The sequence below is a fragment of the Gopherus flavomarginatus genome, chromosome 4 (genome assembly GCF_025201925.1).
Source record: "Gopherus flavomarginatus isolate rGopFla2 chromosome 4, rGopFla2.mat.asm, whole genome shotgun sequence".
NCBI classification, from domain to species: Eukaryota; Metazoa; Chordata; order Testudines; family Testudinidae; genus Gopherus; species Gopherus flavomarginatus.
In genome coordinates this window covers 19,241,741-19,268,997 of record NC_066620.1, presented here as the reverse complement: position 1 = coordinate 19,268,997, position 27,257 = coordinate 19,241,741, and the positions used below count along the sequence as shown (strand labels likewise).

The following is a 27,257-nucleotide window of genomic DNA, read 5'->3' as shown; positions in this document are numbered from 1 at the left end:
ATGCTGGAGAGATGGAAATAGACTTTGTAGATTGAGTTCGTATGTCCAAAGGTGCTTGAATTAATCCAGTCAGATATCCACCTGGAAAGTCTTTGATTAGAGACTGCAGACCCTTTAGATATATCTGTGAGTGAGAAACAATTAGGGAATTTTTCTGAAGGGTTTAGTTCTAACCAGATAGAAGGCTAGGGCTCGCCTGACATTAAGGGTGTGCAACAGTTCCTCTTGTTTATCTAGGTGAGGTTTATGGAGGAAGACTGGCAGGTGAATGGGTTGGTTAATATGGAACTCGGAGACTTTAGGTAAAAATTTGAGGCATGATCACAACATGATCTTGTCCTTTAAAAATACTGTAAAAAGGGAGGCTTGCTGACATGATGGCTGTCAGGAATGCAGTTTTCATTGATAAATGGAGAAGTGAACCAGTAGCCATCGGTTCAAATGGTGGTCTTGTAAGGCATTTAAGAATCAAACTGAGGTCCCAAACTGGAGCAAAATGCTTGACTAGTGGAAAGAGATTTCTGAACCCCCAGAGGGACTTCACTGTTGTTGGCTGGGCAAAAACGGAATAACCCTCTATTTGAGAATGGAAAGCAATGATGGCTACCAGATGGACTCTAATAGAGCTCAGCAATAGCCTCAAACTTTTTAGTGTTAGGATATAGTCCAGTATAGCTGGCAGCAATGAGGTCGTCAATGGAATATGTTTGAGGTCACATCAACAGACAAATCTTGTCCATTTTTGAAAATTTGTGTAGCGAGTAGACTGTTTTCTGCTGGGTAATAGTACTTTTTTACTTCCTCTGATCAGGTTGTCTCTAATCCCAAGAACCATTGTCTCTAATCCCAAGAACCATCGACCAACCATGTTTTGAGACGAAGCACTCAAGGAGACTGGGGCGAAGGATCTTCCCAGTAGAGGAGATGAGAAGCAGCCTGGAGAGTGATTGGTGAGCAAATGGTCAGCTGTAACAGGTAAGGAAACCATGTTTGTCTGGGACAGGTCAAGACTATTAGGATGACACTGGCTTTGTTCTTTTTTATTTTGAGTAGAACTACGGCTATTTGAGGAGTCCGTGGGAATGCATACAGTAGATCCGACAACCAATGAAGGTGAAAGGCATATCCCCAGGATCAGTGACTCAAATTGCCTCTGGAGCAGGGCACAGCTCTTGTTTATTGAATATAGAATATGTGGTGGGTATGCAATGGCCGTAATTTTTGTTACCAGAATGAACCTGGAACACATCCCGTTTCCTCTGTGATGCATGGGAACTGTTTTGTAGAAACCAAGTGTAGGAGAGAGTCTATTTCTTGACGAAGCAAGTTCTTGTGAGGGGGTCCCTGAAGAGGGATGGAAAAGAGGTCTTGGTCGATGGAAGAGTAAAGAAGTGGATGATGTACCCTGTGGAGATGACCTCCAAAACCCACTTATCTGTAGTGACAGACTCCAAGTCTGCCTGAAATGGTAAAGGCAGGCGCCAAAGGGAGGAACGCAGGTGAATTGGTACAGCTGGTAAGTATGAGGATGGTAATTCAGACTCTGGACCAGTCCATCAAAATTACTGTTTGGAGATGAAAAAGTGAGAGGTCAAAGCTGAGCAGTGGATGGCTTCCTTCTCTAGAATTTCTCTCTTTTCTGATGTGGTTCATACCACTTCTGGGAGGTTGGGAACTGGGCAGTATGGGATCTCTCAGCTGTCTGGGACTTGCTAAACATTCTTTTGTAGACAGGTGTAGAAATACCAAGAGAATGCAAGGTAGCCCTGGAGTTCTTTTACGTGCACAGAAAATCATCTGTGCTATCTGCAGAAAGTTTAGACCCATCAAAAGGGAGGTCTTCCACTGTATTAAGGACCTCTTTCAGAAATCTGGAGAGCTGGAGCCAGGAAGCCCTTCTCAGAACTGCCACTGTAGAAATCAAACAGGTGGCAGTATCAACAGCATCAAGAGAGCTGCTTGTGGTAATGTTCTGTCAAGCAGGTGGCCTTACCCAATAATTACCCGGAATTGCTCTCCATGCTCCGCCAGTAGGTGGTCAACAAAAGAGTTCAGATTAGTGTAATTTTTATGATTATATTTCATCATTAACACCTTGTAGTTCATGATTCTAATTTGTCAGGAGGCTTACAAATAAGATTTTCTACCAAGTAGGTCTAGAGATGCTTATGATCTTTGTCATGGGGCATGGATTTAGCAAGATGCTGCCTTCCACATTTCTTAACTATATTAACCACCAAAGAATTAGAAAAGCGATAAGAAAATAAAAACTCAGTCCTTTGCTGGAATGTAGTATTTCTTATCCACTCTTTTGTGTGTAGGTGGAATTGAAGCTTAGATGTGTTGAACGATCTTTGCAGGGTCCAGAAGGGCCTCATTGACAGTTAAGGCTATGCAGGCAGATGAAGCTTTATGAAGGATGTCAAGCAGCTTATGAGGAGGTTCTTTAACTTCCTCGTGAGGTATCTGCAAGGAGAGTCAGCAATTCTCTTGACCAGATCCTGAAACTGCTTAAAATCATCTACCAAGGATGGAGGCGGAGGTAAAACTGCTTCATCCAGAGATGTTGGTTGGAGGAGAGACCTCTTCATGGGCTCTAACTTACAGCTTCTCAGAGATTTCTTCTTGAGGATCAGGACTCCTAGAGAGGGCAGGCAATGAAGGCTGCCTCTCTCTCTGATGGGTGATGCTTGAAGTCCTAGAAAATTGCTGGCAATAGGCCACTCAAAGATCCCTGTATAGCCAAGAAGGTGGTATAGGAGGGGGTACCCATGGGTGTTCAGACAAGCGAGATGGCGGCGACAACCTTGGGCCACGAGAGGTCATGCACTCAGAGACTTCTGGAAAGGGGCCTCTATAAGGGTGAGGAGGAGAGCCCTGCACCAATATTTGGGAAACTAGGGCAAGGTCTTTATCAGAATCCTCTTCCTTAAACTCACTATAGAATGATGGAGCACCCAGAGAAATGAAGTGAAACTATTGGTATTAGGTAAATTTCTGGTGATCTTGGTACTGAAAATATGCCAGAGCTAAAAAGCAGAGATTCGAGTATCTCAGATACAGTCAGGTCCCGGGGAAAACAAAAACTCCTGCTGTACTGAGTCCGTGGTCTGCACTGAGGTAATAGTGGCCAAAGGAGCTGAAGGCACAGTGAGTCTCAGTCGCTCCAAGCGAAGTGCAGTAGGAGCCCAAGCAGGCTTCTTCAGTACCAAGGCAGCAGAGGAAGAGCTCTTCTTGCCACCTCAGTCTGCTGACAGTAGTGATGATCTTTCCAAGCCTGAGGTTTTGCTGCTTTTCGGTCTAGCAGTGCCCTCGATACCTGAGGAACCAGCAGCCTCATGGGTACTGGAGTGGAGAGGAGATGGTATGGTGTCTTCAGCCACTTCAGTACTAATGACAATGGCTTTTTTGAGGTAGATTCCTGACCTGGAGAACTCTGAGCATGGTCTTTGGAAGATTTATGAGAGGAGGCTTGGGTCTTCCTCTTAGATGCCCTCGAGGAGTGTGGCTCAGAGATAGTGGAGGCAGCAGACTTGCTCGGAGACCAATGGGGAGAGAAGACCCTAGGCCGGGGTCAAAAGCTGGGCACAGTGAGCTCTCCGTTATGTGGAGAGGAAGTTTGATCTCCCTGTTATTTCTGGCTCTAGATTTCAATGCCAGACAGAACAAGGTGCAATTCCCCAAGACAACAGATGCACCAGGAGTGCCTGTTTGTTACCAGGACTGCTTCTTGACATGACAGATCAACGTTTGAAACTGGGAGTACTGGGCATATGATGACCTGCCAGTGAACAAGAACTATCTACTAAGTAATATCTATATGAAAATAAATACAGTAACTCCTTAATTCAAGTCATCTCAATTAACGTTTTGTTCTTACGTTGCTGATCAATTAGAGAACATGCTCATTTAAAGTTGTGCTCATTTAAAGTTGTGCTTCCTGCTTTGTCCACTGCTTGCAGGAAGAGCAGCCCATTGCAGCTAGCTGGTGCAGGCTTGGAACCAGGGTAGACCGGCAACCCCTCTATCAGCTCTCCATTCCCCTAAGTTCCTTGTGCAGCAGCCACCCAGCAGGTTATCAATTGCCAGCAGTTCAGCTGTCCCTCCCCCCACTGCCATGTGCTGCTCCTGCCCTCTGCCTTGGATCTGCTCCCTGGAACCTCCTGCTTGCTGTGTGGGGGAGGGAAGAGGGGAGCTAATGTCTGGGTGTCCCCCTCCCACCCGCTGCTGCATCCCACTTACCCCATCATCCACAGAGCGGGGGGACACACGACAGGGCTCGGGACGGAGGGAGCTTCCTGGCAGCAGCTGCCATCTCAGCTTGCTGATCTACTTAATAAGAGTGGGGTCAGCATACTTAAAGGGGCAATGTGCATCTCTCTCACACATGCAGGTTGTGTCTCTGTTTGCCATGCTGTTTCCCCTCCCTCCATTCGTGCTGCTTTGTAGAGTGTGAGGCTACATTAACGAGTTAACCCTGGATGGCTCAGCCAATTGCTAGTTCTTCATTTAGCAGTAAGGCGTTTCCTGGGAAATATCCCACCCTCTGACTCCACCACCTCAACGTGTACGTGTACGTGTACGTGTACGTGTACGTGTACGTGTACGTGTACGTGTACGTGTGTGTGTGGTCTTTTCTCTGATGCAAAAAAAAATTCCCTGGAACCTAACCCCCCCATTTACATTAATTCTTATGGGGAAACTGGATTTGCTTAACATCATTTTGCTTAAAGTCACATTTTTCAGGAACATAACTACAAAGTTAAGCAAGGAGTTACTGTCAATAATTATTTTTAAACTAGGAAGCCAAAGCTGCTACTACTTACTAACTAATTACACTGATACTACAAACTAGAATAAAAACTGGGACACAGCTGAGGTAACCTCAATGGGAACAACTGCTACAGATCCATATCGGGCTGAGGCGGTTGGAAAGCAACTGAGGGCAGTTCACCTGCGCAGGGCTATATAACAATGGCATGCGCACTAAGCTGACTACCACTCATGCTCAGGCTGAACAGACAGGGCTATGAAAAATCTCTGGCAGGGTGCACAAGCGCACCTAGAGTGGAGTACCCATAGGGACATTACTTGAAGAAGAATTAACTGTTGGGAGAAGACAGAACATGCAATTGCTTCAATAAATGCACATACATAAAATCACAATTTCTAATAAAATCTTTGTTAATAAAATACACACATGCTGGTCATTCTCTCCAATTCAATTTCTTTTCTCTACTGTACTTGTAACTACCTGGTGCAAGCTGTTCTATTGCTTATTGAACTGTGGTTTCTAATTTGCTGAACTATTTCACCCCCTGCTGAGGTTATATTGATTAGTCAGTAACATTTCCAGAATATCCCTTTTTATGTTTCTAAAAAGATTGCTACTCTATTTGATCTTTTCTAATCCTTTGCTTACAATATCTAAAAAAAGGAGACTAATGATTCTACCATTATCTCCCATTTGGGGTAAGTAGTGACTTGCTAACAGTAATTTGAATCTAGCTTATTTACAATTCCACTTTACCTGTAGCAACCTGACCCATACATGCAGGGTGTTCTCTTCTGCTTGGTTTCTTTAGAACTCTGTAGAGAATCTGTGCTTCTGGCTGAGTTAAAATCTTCAGCTTCAGGATCCGGATTTAAATCGAGCTTTTGAGTCTCAGCTAGGGTAACAAGAGAGTGGGATGGCTTGTCCTGGTGAGTCTGTTGGCTTGCAGAATGGATAACCTCGTCTTTGTTTTCCCTTTCATTCATTTTATCTGTGTCAGAGGAGAGCTGGCTTTTTGCATCTAGCCTGTGTTCAGGCCTCTTGCTGTGGAGCTGACAATCAGTTTTCTCCACAGAACTTTCAATCTTTCGTGAGACAGTCTTGTTATAATTCTCTTCCACTTTCCTCGTAATCCTGGCAAGAGGTATTCCTGATGCATCCTGTGAAACAGAAAATAAAAGATCACAACAATCTTTAGAGTGCCTTACTGTGCAAATAGTTCTATGGACCACTCATGGAGTAATGTACTTCTTAATATAAGCAGGTTTCAGATTCTGTCATTATAAGCATTCAGGAAATATGTTCTTATAGAGGAGATGATACAATCAAGTACGATTTAAAAAAAATTTTTTCCTGTGTTTATAATAAAATTAAAATCAGAAGCTTGAGTTCAGGGCTCTACTTTTATCAAGAAACAGATTAGAGTTTGCCAAAAGCTATTCTGGTCAGAGCTGGAATCTTTGGCTAACAAATTCTTCCTTTTAATTTTGTGAGGCCTCTCTCAAATATAAACGCACACATACGTATAAACATAGTATAGCTTCTATCTCAACAACTTGTGTAAGATCCTTTCTATAAGGCATGTGCTCCCTTATTTACTATCTGAGACTAGAGCTGGGCAAAATTTTTGTGCTGAAACTTCCTTCAGTCCAAAATACAGATTCAGGTCAAATCAAAACAATTTGCAAATTCATGTGAACTTTGGCAATTTCTTTCCAACCGCAAACCATACAACATAAACATGAACCCAGGGACCTATATTTGCAACAAAGCCTGATGCCAACTCTGTCCATATTTATTCAAGTGACACCATCATAGGACCTAATAACATCAGCCACACCATCAAGGGCTCGTTCACCTGCACATCTACCAACGTGATATATGTCATCACGTGCCAGCAATGCCCCTCTGCCATATACATTGGCCAAATCGGACAGTCTCTATGCTAAAGAATAAATGGATGCAAATCTGACATCAGGAATCATAACATTCAAAAACCAGTGGGAGAACACTTCAAACTCTCTAACCACTTAGTGACAGACTTGAAGGTGGCAATTTTACAACAAAAAAACTTCAAAAACAGACTCCAACGAGAGACTGCTGTACTTGAATTAATATGCAAATAAGATACAATTAACTTAGGTTTGAACAGAGACTGGGAATGGTTGGCCCATTACACTAATTGAATCTATTTCCCCATGTTAAGTATCCTCACACCTTCTATGGGTCATCTCAATTATCACTTAAAAAGTTTTTTTTCTTTTGCTGATGATAGCTCATCTCAGTTGATTGGCCTCTTACATCTGGTATGGCTACTTCCACCTTTTCGTGTTCTCTGTATGCTGTATGTTCCAGTCTATGCATCCGATGTAGTGGGCTGTAGCCCACAAAAGCTTATGCTCAAATAAATTTGTTAGTCTCTAGGGTGCCACAAGTACTCCTGTTCTTTTAATGGTATTAGTGGGATACAATTTATTCAATATCAAGCAAGCCTTCCTGACAATTAGATATACTGTATAGCAGGGTTGGGCAATAGTTTTTGCAGGGAGACCACTCCACAAATTTTAGTAAGTCATCATGGGCTGCACATTTCTACTATATTAATGAAATTTTTAAATTCTACCCCTCCACTGCAGTGCCAACTAATAAAATAATTCATGCAAACACGGAGGGTGCGGGTTCTGGAAGGGAGTTTGGGTGCAGGGGGGTTAGGGTGCAGGAGGGGGTGCAAGGTGCAGGCTCTGGCCAGGAGGCGTTTACTACAGGCAGCTCCCAGCCAGCGACGCAGCAGGGCTCAGGTAGGTTGCCTGCATGCCGTGGCCCCATACCACTCCCGGAAGCGGCCAGCTGCTGGCACTTCTCTGCATGCCCTTTAGACAGCACGAAACACAAAAAGTGCACTAGTTAATAATCCTGCATTTGTAGGGAGATTGACTGAATGGCCCAACTAACTTCCCCCTCTATCTTGTATGATTTTTTCCCCCACAGCAAGCCTTCATCCATTACTTTGTCTATATTATGTCTAATTAAGCTACGAACACTTACTTCGAAGCACAGTAGTCTCACCGAAGAAAAGAGCAGTTAAGTAAAGTTATGGACAACAGTTTTGTTACTTGTAATGGTTATGGCAGTTGGGTCAAATGTGCACTATCTGTTGGCTGGCTGCAGCTTAGAGCGAATCAGAGATACTTCTATACTTCAACCCTATATGAGATTTTTCCCCTTAAATAAGTATGGTAATAGAGGAATAATGCTCTGAGGCTGAAGCACCAGGATTTTATGGCTTATCTACTAATTAGTGTTTCCTTGTTTGAAGCAATGAATTAATTGCAGAATGGCATTCAACCAGCTAATTTTTTTCTGTAAAGTCTGAAGAAAACTGGTCATGCTGTGTTTGAGTTAAAGATAATTAAAAGATACTTTGAATATGGAAAACCGGCAAAGAGTCCCGTGGCACCTTATAGACTAACAGACGTATTGGAGCATGAGTTTTCGTGAGTGAATACCCACTTTGTCGGATGCATACACGATAGCTCATGCTCCAATAGGTCTGTTAGTCTATAAGGTGACACAGGACTCTCTGCTGCTTTTACAGATCCAGACTAACACGGTTATCCCTCTGATATTTGAATATGGAACCACTCAGCACAGTTTCATATTTAGAGCTGCAACCAGAGTTCCATTATCAACCCTATAACTCACTCACTATATAATTTGTCATGAGGAAAGTATACTTTTTAGGGTACACTACTCAGTAGGGAAGCTTACCATGTTCTGCAGTAAACATTTATAGAAGCAGGCCCTTACATTATAAGCTCCTTGGGGTCTTTGTCTCATGCCTGTGAAGCCCCATGCATGCTTTAAGTAGGGTTGTCAGAAAATTATGTCATGTGATGAAACCTCCAGGAATTTGTCCAACCACAACTGGCAGCCCTAGCTTTAAGGTGTTGTAAAATGTAATATTTTAAGTTAATATTGATAGGATTACATGAATATTTTAAATAAATATTGAAAGGCCTTTTCAAATTGTTACATAAATACAGAGCTCAAGGTACGTAGACATAATTTCCAAACTTACTATAGCAGAGTGAAATTTCACTTCCAAGGATTGGTTCTGTCTGGATAATAGGCTTCATTCTCCAACTGGTAGGTGCATGGTTAATTTTTCAAGTCCTGGGAGAGTATAAGCCATGTCTTCTCTGCCTAATGCAGAGGTTGTACTTTGATAGAGAGTAAATGGTGGAAAATGTACTATTTAAAGAGAAAAGACTTTCTGTTCTAATTCTACGACTGCACTAAGGAACTAACTTTTCTACTAGGCCTAGTGGTCCTTATAAGGCAGGGGTTGGCAACCTTTCAGCAGTGGTGTGCCAAATCTTCATGTATACACTCTAATATAAGGCTTCATGTGCTGGTAATACATTTTAACATCTTTGAGATGGTCTCTCTATAAGTCTATAATATATAACCAAACTACTGTTGTATGTAAAGTAAACAAGGTTTTCAAAATGTTTCAGAAGCTTTATTTAAAATTAAATTAAAATGCAGATCTTAGCTTCTGAGTGATCAGCTGTTAACCAGCTGGAACCCCAGATCGGCAGCTGAGGCGAGTGGAGCTGGCAGCTGGTAGGGCTGAGCAGGGCCGGAGGCCTGGACAGTGTCTGGCAGGGGGCCTGCGCTGGAACTCCAACAGGAAGCAAGGTGACTGGGGCTGCGGCAGGGACCCCAGCTAGCAAGGGGCCAGCAACCAGAACCTCAGAGCAGCGACTGAGCGGCTCAGCCTGCCCCAGCTCTGGGGTATTGGCCGCAGGCTCCTGCCAGCTGGGGTCTCAGCCCACTGCCAACGGGCGCTGAGTGGGACTGGCGGTGGGACCCTGGCTGGCAAGGGGTCAGCAGCGGGAACTCCAAAGCAGCAATACAGCAGCTCAGCCCTCCCCGGTCTGGGGTTTCGGCCTCTGGCTCCTGCCAGCTGGGGTCTCAGCCCGCTGCCAGCCTGGGGTTCCTTCACCCAGGCTAGCTGCAGGTGCTGAGTGGGACCGACGGCGGGACTCCATCTGGCAAGGGGCCAGCAGTGGGAACCCCAGAGCAGCGGCGGGCTGAGCGGCTTAGCCCGCACCTCATGCCATCAAAAATCAGCTTGTGCGCCTGCCGTAGGTTGCTGACCCCCATTATAAGGAATGCTCCATGCGATCTTTCTCCTCACCAGAGGGTGTTGTTAACACTTCTAAGTCCACGTTTAAAATACTAAGACTGGCAAACTGAATATTTTTACATCAAGAGACAAGAAACAATCCATAAGGTTTAAGCTCTTTATGATGAGCTCATTCCAAGGTAAACACATTAAAGGTAAAATAACATGGGCAGTGTTCACAGTGTAAACTGATCACAGTGTAGTTTAAGGGCTGAAAATGCATAGTTAAAAAAAATCTTTGACAGGCCCACGATGATAAATTCACGTTAATTTTGATGTTAGAAAGATCTTTAAACCATTAAAATAAAATAAAATGACTGGTAGAAGACTTTCTTTTTATGATTTTTTTTTTAAATAGACGTTCAAAGACAAACATTTTTCAGGGAAAGTCTCATTATCTCATCACAAAATGTGGCTTTTTTGTAATTAGTTGCCAGTAATTATGTTTACAGTTCAAGCAGGAAGAAAGAAAATGCATAATGGTGACAACGTATTGCAGAAGTTGCAATGTGAATTCTTGTTTTCTCTGTGTAGCAAAACAAAACTAATGCACATACTGTATGTCACGCTCTGTGTTTATGAAAACTCAAAACAGCCACTATTTTGACAATAAAATGATGACTTCCGCTGCCAGATAACAAAAGTTCTTTCAACAGTGTTTGTTAACTCATTATCATTTTACTTCTCAGTTTGTCACCCTAGTAGTACTTCAAACAAACAAACAAACAAAAAAACAGCTTACACATGAGCTAGTTTTTGCCCAGGACATGGATACAGATAAGACAGGAAAAGCTTATTGATCAACAGGCACCTGCTTTGGAGTGAGATCAGAAAGTTCCCCGCGCCCAAACAACAAGAAGCTACTAAAATGGCCCACTCACAAAAGACAATGATTTAGTCTAATCTCAAAAAACCTTTTTAGGAAATTCCAGCCCACAAAAAAAAGACATGAAATAAATGACACTATGACGACTCATTAAACGTAGCCACTGAGGCTAAAACAGAGTTGTCCATTCCCCTCATCTCCCAGATCACCATGGGTCTCAGATAACCTGAGACAGAAGGAGAAGGAAAGAAGAAAACTCAAGCACTGAAGGCAACAGCACAGGCAGACACTCAAGCACAAGGAATTCTTGCAAATCTATGCCTTAGCTGCAGAAATTGGAGGATTTCATAACTTACGTTTGAGAAAAGGTGGCAATTTTTGCTTTTTCCATGGCTATCTACATCTTTCCATCTGCAAGATTCAAAATTAACCATAGTGTTCCATGCATTTGCAGCCTCTAGTCTTGATTACCGCAACATCCTGGATCTAGAAACAGAACTGACAGCCTTAAAAGAGCTTCAATTGGTTCAGAACACAGCAGCGTGCTCACACAGCAACACTGAGTCAAGAGCATGTCACACCATGATCAATTTTCTTCACTAGCTTCCTGTTGAACGCTAAGTCAAATTCAAGATTTTTGTCTTAATTTTTAAAGCACTCCAATTAAATTTGCCCAGGTTACCTTAGGGGCCAGTCACTGATCATGACATCCCACAACAGATAAATTCCACTGAAACCCAAAGATTGAGATCCGTACACAGGAGACAGCTTTGTTGGCAACTAGTCAACAACTGTGGAACTCATTTCTGGAAGAGATCAGAATGACCATAGATCTGCGTGCCTTCCAAAGAAAATGTAAAGCCCAGTTTCCTGACCTAGTTTTCCCACACTTTCAGCACCTCCACCAAAATCACATATTAAAATCTAAAAACCAAGATACCCTATAACAAAAGCTTCTTACGATATAGAGGAAGGGAAAAAACAGAGAGATCTTCTTGTGCTCACTAATATATTAAAAGCAGCAAAGAGTTCTGCGGCACCTTATAGACTAACAGACGTATTGGAGCATGAGCTTTTGTGGGTGAATACCCACTTCGCCAGATGCAGCCGATGAATACCCACTTCGTCACACGCATCCGACGAAGTGGGCATTCACCCACGAAAGCTCATGCTCCAGTACGTCTGTTAGTCTATAAGGTGCCACAGGACTCTTTGCTGCTTTTACAGACCCAGACTAACACGGCTACCCCTCTGATACTAATATATTAAATTACTCAGATTGCACAGCAATGGATTCAGCATCAGAAATTAGATAATGGAGAAATCAGACAATCCTGCCTCCTCTGTGAGCTAGAGAAAATTTATGGAATTTTTATGATAGTGGAGCAGAAGCCATAAAGAAGTCTTAGAACTACAGATTGAGGTAAATAACATTTCAGAAGGTGATCATACAAGCCACAAAAACATACGAGGACAAGAAAACTATATCTTACAATAAATCATTGCTATTAAAAATAAATCCCCTTCCACTCTTCCCTGAAAAAATCTCAACACTTGTAAATGGGGCTACCGATCAAAAAACAAAACAAAACAACAACCGCACAAACACCTGAACAAATTCAAAGAAGGTAAAAGTATCAGAAAAAACAACCATCAATAAGAGGAAAAATTACAGAAAATCTGTTAACTTCTAACATATGTTGGAAAACAACCATTAGTAAATGTGATTAAAACATAAAATACTACAAAATTATTACCACTAATTTTTAAAAGCCTTCAGATTGTCCTATGGTATATTTCAGTTTCTGAACCCCAAAACACGGATATGGGTAGCACAGTTAGCACTAGGGGTGGCAGTTTACCGACAGAAGAACCTTAACAGTACTTTATATCCTAGGTTTCTTGTTTTACCCTAAACATAGTAATTCCTGTTTCTAGTTTGTACAACACTGGGAAGGCAAGTTTTCTCTGGAATAAACATTTTATCATGAGATAAAAAGCTGAAGATAGTTATGATGCAAGAGACGAACCAATTTTAAAGCTCTAACATTGCTAACTGCACTTCAATAATACTTGAAATAATGGAGCTCAGCAACATACAAAAACATTACCCATGATGGGGGGACAGTGGCTTCCTCTTCAGTAGTTTTGCTCTTTTTTCCCTGATCCTGTTCCATCTCTTTGATATCCCCTAAACGCTCTTCAGAAGCTAACCGTTTTCTCCCCTGCACATTTGCTCTTGACTTTGATGGTTCCATATCGCTTTTTCCTCTCCCTCTTGTTACTCCACCACCTTAAAGAAAAAGAAAAAGAGGACATTTATGGGATCCAACCTTGAATGCAACCTTCAAGACCTCAGGAGATGTCCCAGAAGACTGGAGAAAGGCTAACGTGAAAAGGAGCTGGGAAACTATAGACCAGTCAGCCTGACTTAGATATCTGGGAAGCTACTAGAGCAAGGTATAAAACATTCAATTTGAAAATACCTGGAGGATGAAGGGGTAATCAATAGCAGCCACCATGGATTTACTAACAAATCATACCAAACCAGCTTGATTTCCTTCTTTGATAAAGTAACTGTTTTGGTGGATGGGGGAAATGCAGTGGACATAATATACCTGGACTTCAGCAAGGCCTTGACACAGTCCCACATGACATTCTGATAAGTCAGCTAAATAAATGCAGGCTCAGCAGTACCACTATTAAGTGGATACATAATTGATTAAACAACCACAAACAAAGAGTAACTAGTAATGGAATGATGTCAGATTGGTGGGAGGTCACAAGTGGGGTTCTACGGGGATCTGTTCAGGGTTTGGTGTTGTTTAACATCTTTATTAAGGAATAGAGAGCAAACTGATCTGATCTCCAGATGAGACAAACCTGGGGCTTGAAAACACTTTGGAGGATAGAGCTAAAATTCAAAGAGATCTTGATAAACTGGAGAACTGGGCTATAAACAAAATGAAACTCAACAAAGACAAATGTAAGGTGCTACCCTTAGGGAAGAAAAACCAAATGCACAAATACAGATTGGGGGGTAAATGCAATTTTTGGTTGCATTAACAGAAGCATAGCATGCAAGTCACAGAAGGTGATCGTGCCACTCTGTTCTGTGCTGGTGACGTGTCAGCTGGAGTACTGTGTCCAGTTTTGGTCACCAACATATAGAAAGGATGTTGAGAAACTGAAAAGGATCCAGAAGGGAGTGACAACGATGATCAAAGGGATGGAATGCAAGCCATATGAGCAAGGGCTGAAGGAACTGGGTATGTTTAGTTTGGAAAAGAGGAGAAGGGAGGCGGGGGCAGAGAATATGATAGCGGTCTTCAGATACTTGAAAGGCTGCCATAAAAAGGATGGAGAAAAGTTGTTCCCTTTTGCCACAGAGGGCAAAACAAGAGGCAATGGGTTCAAACTACAGCACAGCAAATTTAGATTAAATCTCAGGAAAACCTTGCTAACTGTAAGTAGAACAATGGAACAGACAGCCTCCGGTTGTCATGGAAGCTCCTTCACTGGAGGTTTTCAAAAGGAGGATGGATAGCCATTGGTCTTGGATGGTTTAGACACAACAAATCCTGCATCTTGGCAGGGGGTTTGACTAAATGACCCTTATGGTCCCTTCTAATCCTACAGTTCTATGATTTCCTGATGCTATGATGACAAATCCTGGTCATATTAAGAATCAACAATTTTCCTAAGATAAGAGGTGTTGAGCTGAGTTATTTTGGCCAAGTCAGGTAGTTACATACTGACTAGCTACACTCCCGCTGCAGTTTCAGTTGAATACAGTAGTCTTTACTTAGTGTTTTCCCTGTTAAATTTGAATATACAAAATTAACTGCTATGAATAGAGGATTTGAGAAGGGGGTTTCATAAGAATGATTAAGGGAAAGAGATTCAGTGTATGACAGAAGACATACTGGACTCTCTTATTTGGCTGATATTGTAGCTTATTAACTATGTAGTGGCATAACAGTCAGGTAAATAGCTTGTACAATGTGTCTTTTATATAGTGTCTTTCATACAAGAGTATCATGAAACATTGTAGATCTTTAAAGTTTACACAAGCAAGTTCCTATAGTAAACCTGATTCCGCTAAATATACTGCTTTATAGTTAGGGCCCTACCTAATTCACTGTCCATTTTGGTCAATTTCACAGTCATAGGATTTTTAAAATTGTAGATTTAATTATTTCAGCTATTTAAATATGAAATTTCACAGTGTTGTAATTGTAGGGTCCTGACCCAAAAAAGGAGTTGTGGGGGGTCACAAGGTTATTGTAGGGGGTTGCGGTACTGCTACCCTTACTTCTGCAGTGCTGCTCATGGCAGCACTGCCTTCAGAGCTGGGCAGATGGAGAGCAGTGGCTGCTGGCAGAGAGCCCAGCTCCGAAGGCAGAGCTACCGTCAGCAGCAGTGCAGAAGTAAGGATGACAGAGTGCGGTACTGCCACCCTTACTTCTGTGGTGTTGCCTGCAAAGCTGGGCCCTCGGTCAGCAGTTGCCACCCTTCGGCCTCTGAAGGCCGCAGCGCAGAAGTAAGAGTGGCATAGTATGGTATTGTCACGATTACTTCTGGGCTGCTGCTGGCGTGGCACTGCCTTAAAACTGGACACCTGGCCAGCCGCTGCCACTCTCCAGCCTCCCAGCTATGAAGGCAGAAGTGCTGAAGTAAGGATGGCAATACCGCGATCCCCCTAAAATAACCTTGTGACCCCCTGCAACTCCCTTTTTGGTCAGGACCCCCAATTTGAGAAACACTGGTCTCCTCCATGAAGTCTGTATAGTAGAGGAGAAATCACACAAAAGACCAGATTTCACTAGGGGAGACCAGATTTCACAGTCCATAATGCGTTTTTCATGACCGTGAATTTGGCAGGCCTATTTATAGGAGTTATTTGAGAGACACTTTCTGCTTAGCCATTACACCAGGCAGCAGTGAGTGGGAATGTGAATAGAGAATCCTCTGCTCCTCTTGCAGCCTGCACAAACCAGGCAAAATCTACAGTCCCTCTCACTGCGTGTCTACTTCTTCTGGGGTACACAGTGCCATAAAGGAGAGAGGGAAGAGGAAGAGGGGAAGCCAGGGATATAGTCCCACTCCTGATGCACTAGCGCACACTGAAGGAACAGTGCAGCAAGTGGAGCAAGCTAGGAAAAACAGGGGGAAGAAGTAAATGAGAGAAAGGGAAAGGTGGGTTTTTTGGAGAATGGAAGATAAATGAAAAATTTCAAATTTATTTTATATTGAATCATTGAAAAAAATGAACAAAAAATGTTTTATTTAAAATCTTCATGGAAATAAAAAGGGAATTTTTTCAACTGGTTCTAGGTCATAATTTTTAAGTCTAATATCTGGTTCTCTAGCACCTAGGTCCAGAAAGGTCCAGAAAATAGTTTGTTTCCTGACATAAAAGGTGCTCCTGGGCAGGGTCCCTGAAGAGGGATAGGTGGGGGTGGGCAGGGGAGAGGGAGGTAAAAGTGAACTGAATATCCCAGGGAGATGATCTCCAATACCCACTTGTCTGTGATTATGTGTTCCAGTTTTGATGAAAGAACAAGGTGGTCACCAAATGGATGCAGATGTTGATTGTTGCAGCAAATAAAAGTGGCAGTGGTAACTTGGGGCGTCGACCAACCGATCAACATTGGTGTTCAGATCTTGATGGCTGTGATGTTGATGATCGTAGAGCAGCTAGTTTCCATTTTTGTAGTCTTTGTCATTTCCATTGGGGTTCATAATACCACTGGGGAGGAGGAAATTGAGCTGGTCGGGATCTCTGTGCCATCTGGAACTTACTGTATCTCCTTTTTTGTGAAGGTGTGTAAATTACCAGGGAATGCAACATTACTCTAGAGTCTTAATGTGTGAAGGGATTCCTCTGTTCTTTCTGCAAATAATTTGGATCCCTCGAATGGGAGGTCTTTCACCATGGATTGCACCTCCTTTGGAAAGAGAAAAAGGTGAAGCCATGGAGCTCTCCAAATAACCACTGTTGCTGAGATGGAGCGAACAGCTGTATCAATAGCATCTAGAGAAGCCTGCAGCAATGTCTTCACAAGGAGCTGATCCTCAGCAATGAGTGCCTGAAACTATTCTCTTTGATCAGCTGGAAGATATCTGATGAAGGCGTTTAACTTAGAGGAGTTGATATGATTGTATTTTGCCATAAGGAAGTAGTGTGTAACCGGCGGCCCGCCAGGGTAATCCACTGGCGGGCCGCAAGATAGTTTGTTACACTGACTGTCCATAGGCACAGCCGCTTGCAGCTCCCAGTGGCCGCGGCTCACGTTCCTGGCCAATGGAGCTGCGGGAGGCAGCAGCCAGCACATTCCTGTGAGCCATGCCACTTCCCGCAGCTCCCATTGGCCAGAAATGGCGAACCATGGCCACTGGGAGCTGCGGGCAGCCGTGCCTGTGGATGGTCAATATAAACAAACTGTCTCGCGGCCCGCCAGCGGATTAACCTGACGGGCTGCAGGTTGCCCACCACTGCCATAAGGGCTTGGTAATTAGCAATCCTAAAGTGTAGGGTCACTGATGAATATGATTTTTGCCCAAATAAATCCAGTTGTTTCCAGTCCTTGTCAAATGGTGTCAATTTAGCGTGGTGCTGTCTTCACATTCATTTACAATGTCAATGAAAACAGAATTCGGGGATGGGTGAGAAAATAAAAAGTTGATATCCTTGGAGGGAACATAATATTTTTGTCTGCTCCCTTGCATGTGGAAGGTATTGTATCTAGTATCTGCCACATAGTTTGTGCTTGTCAAGCAGGGCCTCATTGACAGGGAGTGCAATGTAAGCTGATGATGAAGTATGCAAGATGTCTAGTAGCTTGTGTTCTGACAGCCTCACTTCTTCAAGCAGAACTTGTAGTGAATCCACTACTCTCTTAATGAGATCTTGAAACTGTCTGAAGTTGTCTGCCAGGACCGGTGGGGGAGATACAATGGCTTCATCAGGAAAGGATGATGAGATGTTGATCATAGGAGTAGCCTCCTTGTCTAGTCTCTCTTCCTGCTACTCAAATGACTCCTTTTTAGGATCGGGGGCCTGGATAACTAAACTGAAGGAGACTGTCGTCCTCTATTCCTTTGGGTGACACTAGGATGCCTCAAGAATTGGTGCCTATAGGCTGCCCATGGGTCCCAGTATGGCCACTGAGCTGGTGCAAGGGTGTCCTTACCAACTGGGTGGACAGTGTTTCCCATGGTGGTAAACTGGGGCTGGCTAGTTCTGTGATATTGTAATGAGGAGTCTTCCACAAACACGGAATATAAATCCTCCTCCTCCTCCTCTTCATCATTGCTTGACAGAGGTGGAGCAGTCATGGATGCTGGGGGAGATTGCCTTGGTACTACATGTAAGTCAGGGACCAAGATGTGAACAGTACCAAGATCATGTCTGTGCTGAGCAGAGACAAGTAAGGCATCTCCAAGACTAGTAAGTCTTTACAGGAAATAAAATTCCTGCAGTATCAGAGTAGTGGTCAGTACCAATGAAGCGAGCTCCGACAAATGGCCATTAGATGTCATTCTGGTCTTCTGCAGGACCAAAGTACTTGATACTGATGTAACTGAGAAACAAAATAAGATATAGATAAGGAACTCTGAACTCAGACTCTGCTAAGGCTCTGTCGCAGGCCAAAGGCGACTGAGAAGGAACTGAAGGCGGTTTGCCCACACAGCACTATTTAGCACCAAAGCAGAGCATGAGATGGACAGGGCACATGTGCGGACCAAGGAGACACTACTACCAAAAAATCTGAGAACAGAGGTGTAGGGGCGTGAATAAACCTAGAGTGGAGCACCCACAGGAACACTACTCAAAGAACACCACTCAGTTTATGCCTATAAACCATTAAAGAGGAAGATTCTCAGCAATCAGCACCCAAACAACCGCTTTCCCTGGATTGTTGTTAGCATTTTAAAGTCAGATTCATTTATTATTTGTATTATCGTATCACCTAGGAGCCCCAGTCATGCACCAAGACCCCACTGTGCTAGCACTGTACAAACAGAACAAAAACACAGCCCCTGCCCCAAAGAACTTACAACCTAAGCAGAAGACAGAGGACAGCATGATACAAAGAGGGAGCACAAAGAAACAGTGAGACCATATTGGTCAGTTTGATAGGCAATGGTCCAGTACATCAGAAGCCTACGTGTTAAATTTTTTTAACACTGAAGTCAATGACAGCTTCATCTTTTTCCTTGTCAAATATCAATAGACTGACGCTGTACCCTGTGTCATATTGAATTCAACTAACAGACCACATTTTAATATGCTTCCCCCTCAGTGATACTAAATGATATTAATACTCATATCTGAATCATAAATAGGACAACACATGACCAATATGGAATGGTTTTGTTATTACCCACTTACAGGAAAGTGGCAGTATTTACCATTATATGAGAAGAATTCTAGAGGTTTTTATCTGATCGGATGGGGTGGATGACTGAACAATTTGAAACGAGGTAATCAGCACCCAAGTGTCATTCACCATCATAGACGTGAATCTCTCCAGTAATTTCTATTTGTAAACATCAAAACAATGGTAAGTTACCATGACGAACTATAAAATAATGATGGTCTTTACCAAAAAAGCATTTACAATATTTTCATTTTCCAAAGAAGTTGGTACTTCCAAAATTGGACCTAATATACTGGCAAAAGTACGATTCTGAACTCCTGTCTCTGATGAATAGCCTTCCTGGCTTCTTCAAGCAACTCCCAGATTCTTGGGAGGTTAGCAAGCAGTAACAACTCTAGGAGGAAGCTACCCTAGTAGTCTCGTCCACCGGGCAGATGGGCTTGCACTGCTGCCTCTCATCCAGGATGGATAAAAATTGATGATTTTTTTGGAAAAAAAAGTTGTCTTTTTTTACATTGAAATCTGATTTTTAAATTTTATTTAAATTATGAGTTTTTCATTTTAAAAATAAAGCTGTCTAAAATGAAATCTGAATTTAATACAAAATATGGTAAGGCTCAACTTATTATAATCACCTAAAACGTTTAAATAAAATACAAATATGCTGAAGCCTCTATCACTATGCAAGATGCATGAACCTCTATCAAAAACTTTGAGTTAAAAACTGCTTTTCTATGTAAAGAAAGAATAAGTGGGAAAGCATCTAACTTTTGAGGTCAAACTTTATAAATATGGCATGTACTTGGGCTAGAATTTGTGGGGGATGCAGGGGCTGGCAAACTTATCCCAGGCATTGGGACCTGGCTTCTGATGCCAGGAGATGTTATCATGCATCTCATCAGGATCATTCACTGAGCCCACCTGCAAGGACTCATACTCTTCTCCCAATCTGAGCTCTGCTTGGCTCAGTTCTCAAATTCTGAATATTTATGACTCCACCCACCATGAAAACTTATCTCTAGCTCGTGGAAAAACACTGATCTGCCCACTAACTACCACCCCTTGCTTCAAGGCACTTCAAATTAATGTCCTTCCTGAAGCTCCTTGCATGCATACACAGATGGAGATGCGAACAAACAGGGGAGTTATGTAACAAGAGAGAAGGAGCAACATGTGCAACCAGAAAGAAGCAACGCTGGTGTCAGAGCAAAGGACGCTATGGGAAGAAGGGGCAACATTCTTCAGAGTGCAGCCTGTGTTGATTTCAACATCTGGAAACTGGAGAAAAAAAACAGCACTGGCTGCGAGTCATAAAAAAAGACCCCATTCGGGAATCTCGTCAACAAATTCCTGTACATCAGGTTAAAAAGAAGAAACATGTGCCAAATATAAACAGTGCAGCAAAGAGATGCAAGGTCTGGTTCTCATAATGAAATATTATGAAACATGCTTCTCAGAAGGCAATGGCTTTGAAGATGATGCTGAGGATATGTCTGAACAATCTGGATAGCGAACTCATTTTTGCATCATTCTTATGGGCTGTCGCCCATGTCTTCCTATACTGGTAAATCGCAGAGTTGTTAAGTATCAGAGGGTAGCCGTGTTAGTCTGGATCTGTAAAAGCAGCAAAGAATCCTGTGGCACCTTATAGACTAACAGATGTTTTGGAGCATGAGCTTTCGTGGGTGAATACCCACTTCCTCAGATGCATGTAATGGAAATATCCAGGGGCAGGTATATATATGTGAGCTAGCAAGCAAGCTAGAGATAACGAGGTCAGTTCAATCAGGGAGGATGAGGCCCTGTTCTAGCAGTTGAGGTGTGAAAACCAAGAGAGGAGAAACTGGTTCTGTAATTGGCTGAACTGACCTCGTTATCTCTAGCTTGCTTGCTAGCTCACATATATATACCTGCCCCTGGATATTTCCATTACATGCATCTGAGGAAGTGGGTATTCACCCACGAAAGCTCATGCTCCAAAACGTCTGTTAGTCTATAAGGTGCCACAGGATTCTTCGCAGAGTTGTTGTAACCGTGTTGGTCCCAGGCTATTAGGGAGACAAGGTGTGTAGCTCAGATATTGGTTCAATAAAAGATATTACCTTGCCCCCCTGCCCATTCTGTGTACTAGAGAATGATATAAGTAGACAACAATAAACTAAAGAGAAATGTAGAAGATGTGCTAAATACACTGAAGCCTGTTTCCATAGCCTTGGACAAACTGCAGAAAGATTGCTGATGCTGCTGAAATTTGGGGAAAAAACTTCAAGACACCTTTTTTTTTTTTTTTTTTTTTGAACTACAGGAACTATAAAACTGACCAGAACTGTTATACAGGTAAACCTGTCATCAAGGTGTAATCTGTCAAGAAAAAACATTAACAAAACCAAACATGTAAAAGAAAGAAGTTGTTAACAAGCTTTTAGGAAGGCAAATGTGCCCCCTATGTCAGGCTTACAGGTCAGAATAAAAGTTTCACCCTCTCTTTGGATCCATGCTGCAAACATCAGAGACCATAACGTGCGACAAAGGAAGCAATAGAAGTGAGTATGGTCAGTCATCTGTCAAACTATAGAGGAATGTAAAGAGGATTCCATGGAGGAAAAATAATCAGTTTATATCCACACTTTACCATACTGATGGTCAGAAGAGATCAAAGCAGAAAATATGCATATTATCCTAAGGAAAGTATTTTGTATTCATTACTAACCTACCTCTTTTAGGGACTGGAATTGAAAGACTTTGAACCATGAGGTCTCCTTGCAACATCCAAGATGGAAGCATCCTTTTCCTCCAGACAGGCTTTAGCTCCTCATTTTCATTACAACTAGCAGAAAACAACTGAAATAACGTTTGTTGATTAGGACCACAGTACTTTTATCCTCCTAGTTTTAGGATACAAAAACTATGAAAAAAAGACTTGGTTCAAAAGACATTTGTAAGCAGCTTTGTCTTCATAAACAGCCTGAACGGATCTGGTTTTCTTGTAGGTATAGCTTAACAGAAGCAAAAGCCAGTCATAATGCTGAACATTTTGGCACCGCCTACTCTCTTAGCCAATCAGTATTTAAAGAAGCCACTCTTTACTCCTTAACCCTTGGAAGAAAGCCCACGTTCATTTACAGACCAAAAGGTTCATAAAAGATCTCACTGATACCTTGCCACTGATGCCACATGGCTTGTGCCCACTGAAGCATCAGAAAGCCTGGAGACAGTGAGAGTAAGGAACAGTGAATTATTATGCAGAACAGGAGATGCAAAAAAGTTCGACATTTTTCAAGTGGCTATTTCACTCCTTGCTAATTTATGCTCAGAAACAAAGACGCCAGAACTGGGCTAGAGAAACAAGAAAAATAAACAAAGAGTCCTGTGGCACCTTAAAGACTAACATCTTTGTGCTTTTTACAGATCCAGACTGACACGGCTATCCCTCTGATACAAGAAAAATATACAGACTCTGTTTATGACACGATCATTGACAGTTTTAAACCAATACAACCTCTGCTTTTAAGAAGGGGTAAAATATATTTTGGAAGTCTTGTAAGTGTGACGAAGGCTGGCATTTCAATTGTACTTATAAAGAAAAATATCAGCGACAGCATATTATTAAAGAGCAATCATCCTGCGTGGCTGTCTTTGCACGACATTGCTTCCTCCATTAGAAAAGCAACAGTAGTAAAAATAAAATAAAATTGGCCTCTCAGTAATTACACTGAAAGCCATTTTACTCAGCCACAGTAAGATAACAAGACAGATTTTTGAAAAATCTGTTGTTTGCAAATTCTGGCTCTAAGCCTCTTTACCACAAACACAAGGAAACATTAATACTACAAAGGCAGGGTAATATGAACCTTTTTTCTATATTCTGTCTGACCGTGAACACACAACTCCAGAGCTGTAACCAAGTGGAAGAAGCTGTGTGAACAATACATGTGGATCTTCCCTGACCTAGCCCCAGAACAGTGTGTCCGTGGTTCTAGATGCAGTGCACGTGAGGAGACTGAACTTCAGAGGCTTTTCAGCCGGGTACAAGCATTGTGTTGTGCTGTACATTCCCCTAAGCAATGGCTTTGGGGGCACATTCCTGTTCATAGTCAGAGCCCTGACCTTACACTTTTTTCCAGTATATCACACTGCTTTGGAACACAACAGGATTTGTAAGGACATAAGCAGAACTCAACACTTGTTTCTCCCACAAAATACAAATTTTATTTCTGATATCACTCACTAACAAAGCCATTCTTTGTTCTGAAGAAATCTTTTACTGCTTTGCACCTGCTTATAGTGCTGCAAGTATAAGGAAAAGCTCAGGCATGTCAGCTTAAGGCTTTTGTGACAGCCACAATTTTTTTGGAAATCTATTATAGTAAATAAAATCAAGATAATGAATTCTCAGACAGCCTCTTGATTTGTCAAAGAACCTACTCCCCCATGAAGGGCTTTAAAAAGGTACAGAGACAAAAACAAAAACAATTTTCATATTACCTGACTTTCAGCCCACCCTTCCAAAAATACAGACATGCTGCAATATTTAATCAGATATTAACACTCACCGAACTTTTGGAAGAAGTCTCATTTTTTGGAATTTCTCCTGTCCTTTCCAATAGAGAATGCGCTTTCACTTGCATGTTATTATTAGAACATGAAGTTAATTCTGCTAAAGATGGATCACAAGACATCTTGATAGGATGACCACTTGAAGAGGATTTATTTGCTGTTTCATCTGCAGCAATCTTGCTATTTTTCCTATAGTATATTAAAACGCATCTTTTAGTGGGAAAAAAAATCTCAAAAACTTCCTTTATCTATTTGAACTCTAAATGTCTATTTTCACTAAAATGCCATAATGTGAGGCAAACCTCAGTTTCAGATATTAAGAGACCAACAAAAAACCTCTACTGTATTGCATCTATCATACATATTAATGGTGCTAGTCTGTTGGCAATTTTTTACTATGTATGATGTATTTAGGGAACAAACTACTTGGTTGCCTAAAAGCAACCAAATCATCAGTCAGCACTGCTTAAGATCCAAGGTTAAGGGTAAGACCATACAAAAACCCAGTATGACAAGGTGAAACTAGATTTGCATTACTGACCATAAAATAAACTGGTTTCTGCCTTCATTAAACCGTAGGAGCTGTTAACTTACAATACTACTACTGCGTTATTGAAAATAATCATTTTTACCATAAAATGAATACAGTTTTTGAAGTGTGTTATTCAAATTCTAGAAGATACAAATATTACAGTAGTAATCAGCAGCATAAAATCCTAAAATAGAACAGATACAAAAGCAAACTAAGTCTCAGCTTCCATCTCTCAAATATTCATTTTCCATTCCAGTAGCAGTAGCTCATTTTTCATTCTGCTATACTGGCTTATTTCCAAGTAGATAGTACAGATTGTTGTTGCTTTACAAATTAGAAATAGTAAACAAAATTTTATATAATAGATTAAATGCACTTCTTCATTTGGGGCCTAATTCAGCACGGTACTTGCGCATATGTCGAACTTCTATTTACTTACTTGTATAATTCAACATACATTGTTTTGTCATAAAACAGCAGGTAATTGATAAACATTTGCGCTAGGCCGAAATTTGACACTTATCTATTTATGTTTTTCAATCTTCACATAGGTTTTTGCTTTTTAACAAAAATAGAAATCTTTTTGGCTGTTCCACTGAGGCTTGTGGACAACTATAATGCCTTTTGGAAAACTAGAAGTGCATTTTAAACAAAATTCTGAAGTTTAAACACTTCTAAGAGTTTAAAATATGATTCAGGATCTTCGACTGTACTTTAACATTTGCCTGTCTACTAGCTCTCTCCTTTCCACAACTTGGAAAGTGTGTAGTATCAAAGAAAACACACAGTGAATTGAAAAATTAAGATATGCAGTAGTTTTTGGTTCAGGAACCATCTGAAGTACAGTGCCCATCAGCAATGTAATTGTTTCAGTCTTTCAAATCACTTGTCCCTGGAAAGTGGTGTTTGTGGTCATTTTTCTGCTCCTCCAGCAATAAATATTTTTGTAACTCACTTACCAGAAAAAAAGTTAGATGAAAGGGGTTACACATCTAAATCAAGATTCCTACTTGTGAGATCAGGATGTATGGAAGTAGAATCTTTTTATTGGTTGTTAACCAAAGCTTATTTTTTAAAATTAAAATTACATTAAACATTATACTACCTATTTAAGTAAAGTTCAGTTTCCCCCACAATTTCTAAAACACAGGTTTTCAATGGGAGTTGGGTGTCATGCCTTTGAAAATCTCACCCGTGGGATACAAAAGCACTGTTGATTCTATTTATTAAAACATTGACAGGTATGAATGATTAAGCAGGTACATGTTTCTCGTTTCCCACAACCTCCCCACCAGATACTACAATAAACCACTCACTGGGGCTCCAAGATTGGGACCGCAGTGTATATCGGATATGGATTGATCTAGTTACTTCATGCTTTCCCTCTATGTTCTTAATGAAGAGATACAATAATTTAAACTTGACTTTAAGCAGATGTTTGTTCGGATTTATTTTTTGTTCATTCAAGGTCTGTTGTGCCTTAGAAACTATAATTAACAAGTTTATATTACAAATAGTATTACTATTGGTTTTTCCACATCGGATATCGTTACCTTAGTGTGCTTTCCACATCTGAGTGTGTAGAGAGGACCTTGAAAACGTATTTGTCTATTAACAGGGAAAAGCTGTCACCTGGACTCAAAGAGTGCCATTCATCTGTTTCCAGTGGTAATAGATGACTAGTCTCAGGTGATTGATAAAAACAAGGATTTACATGGACCTGTCAATTTAAAAACAGAACATCAGTACACCATATGCTATGCCATAGGAATCCTAGTAGCTTACATTACACAGCAATGCATTCACTCAGTTACTACCACAATTCCACACATTGCTGCAACCTTTGAATAGTTGTTAGCATGTTAAACAGAATAAAAGTATAGTATTAGAAAAAACAATTTATTCCCACTTATAAACCTTTTTATATTGATATTATGTATGTGCTGGTAGCTGCTCAATAGAATTTATAGGGCTGAGTTGATATTTCCATTTACATTTCAAGTTTGTTTCGGTTCTATGAAGATGAAATAATTCCTGTACCAATTTTACACCAGAGGTCTAGGTAAGACTTAATTCCAGGGAAAATGTAGAAAAAAATCCAACATTTTCAGTATTCTAACCCTTTCAAGTGACTCATTTGATTAATCAGACTTTGTAGATAGGACCAGAGCAACTCAATGGCAAACTAGACACGTGCCTAGAAGGACCCCAATTTTGAGGGCAGGGGGAGAACGATCAACATTTTGTTTTGGCCAATGCAGATCTGTGCGTGAACTGAAAGAGCTTAACTTACTTAAGCAGTATTGTGACCCCATGTGCTAGTAATGCCACCACTCACTCAAGTGAGCGAAGTTTTTTCAGTTCACGCACACATCTGCACCAGTGGATGAGTGGGAAGAGATAGTCCTCCTCATCCACCATGCAACGGGAACTCACTTTTCCGTTCCCAACGTAGTAAAGGAGAGGCACTGGGTAAAGAAGCCACTTCCTTCTCCAATGGTAGTTAAGTGTACAGTCTGGGATGGGAATTTACTGCAGTGGCATGTATGGGAGGGAACATCACTGAAGTGTATTTTTCCCTTCTTTCCATCTCTCCTCCTCCATGTCCTCCCCCCATTTATGCTTGCGTTTCCCATCATTTTGTGACTATTATAGCAAACAATGCCTCTTTTGGGACCAGCAAAGAATCAAAAAAAGGAACCAGAGGTGGTGGTTGTTATTCAGATTAGAAGGCAGGATCCCAGAAATGTATGTTTCCCTAGGGCCTATGGATTGTAGACTAACTTTTTATTGATCTCTCTAGTCTCAACAGTCAGACTTCAAGACTACCCATCTTTGTGAATATCTAAGATTTTAGGACAGGATACATTAGAATTAAATACATGAAATTAGTGCATTTAATTCTATTAGCTATCAAAACTACTTTGATTTTCACAGAGAAAGCTTATAGAAACTGATGTCTGCTATGGGCTTGCTTACATAAGAACTAC

At 41.5% G+C, this 27,257-nt stretch overlaps 1 protein-coding gene across 2 annotated transcripts in view; it reads right to left on the bottom strand.

The window, feature by feature from the left end:
• Positions 1 to 27,257, bottom strand: part of APLF (aprataxin and PNKP like factor) — a 120,294-nt gene that overhangs the window by 56,809 nt on the left and 36,228 nt on the right. For both annotated transcript variants that reach the window (XM_050952136.1, XM_050952137.1), the window contains 5 exons: positions 25,821 to 25,987; positions 23,732 to 23,924; positions 21,893 to 22,019; positions 12,903 to 13,084; positions 5,531 to 5,934 (listed from right to left, as the gene is read on the bottom strand). In XM_050952136.1, coding sequence (XP_050808093.1) covers positions 5,531 to 5,934; positions 12,903 to 13,084; positions 21,893 to 22,019; positions 23,732 to 23,924; positions 25,821 to 25,987 — 1,073 coding nt within the window. The remainder of the gene's footprint in view (positions 1 to 5,530; positions 5,935 to 12,902; positions 13,085 to 21,892; positions 22,020 to 23,731; positions 23,925 to 25,820; positions 25,988 to 27,257) is intronic.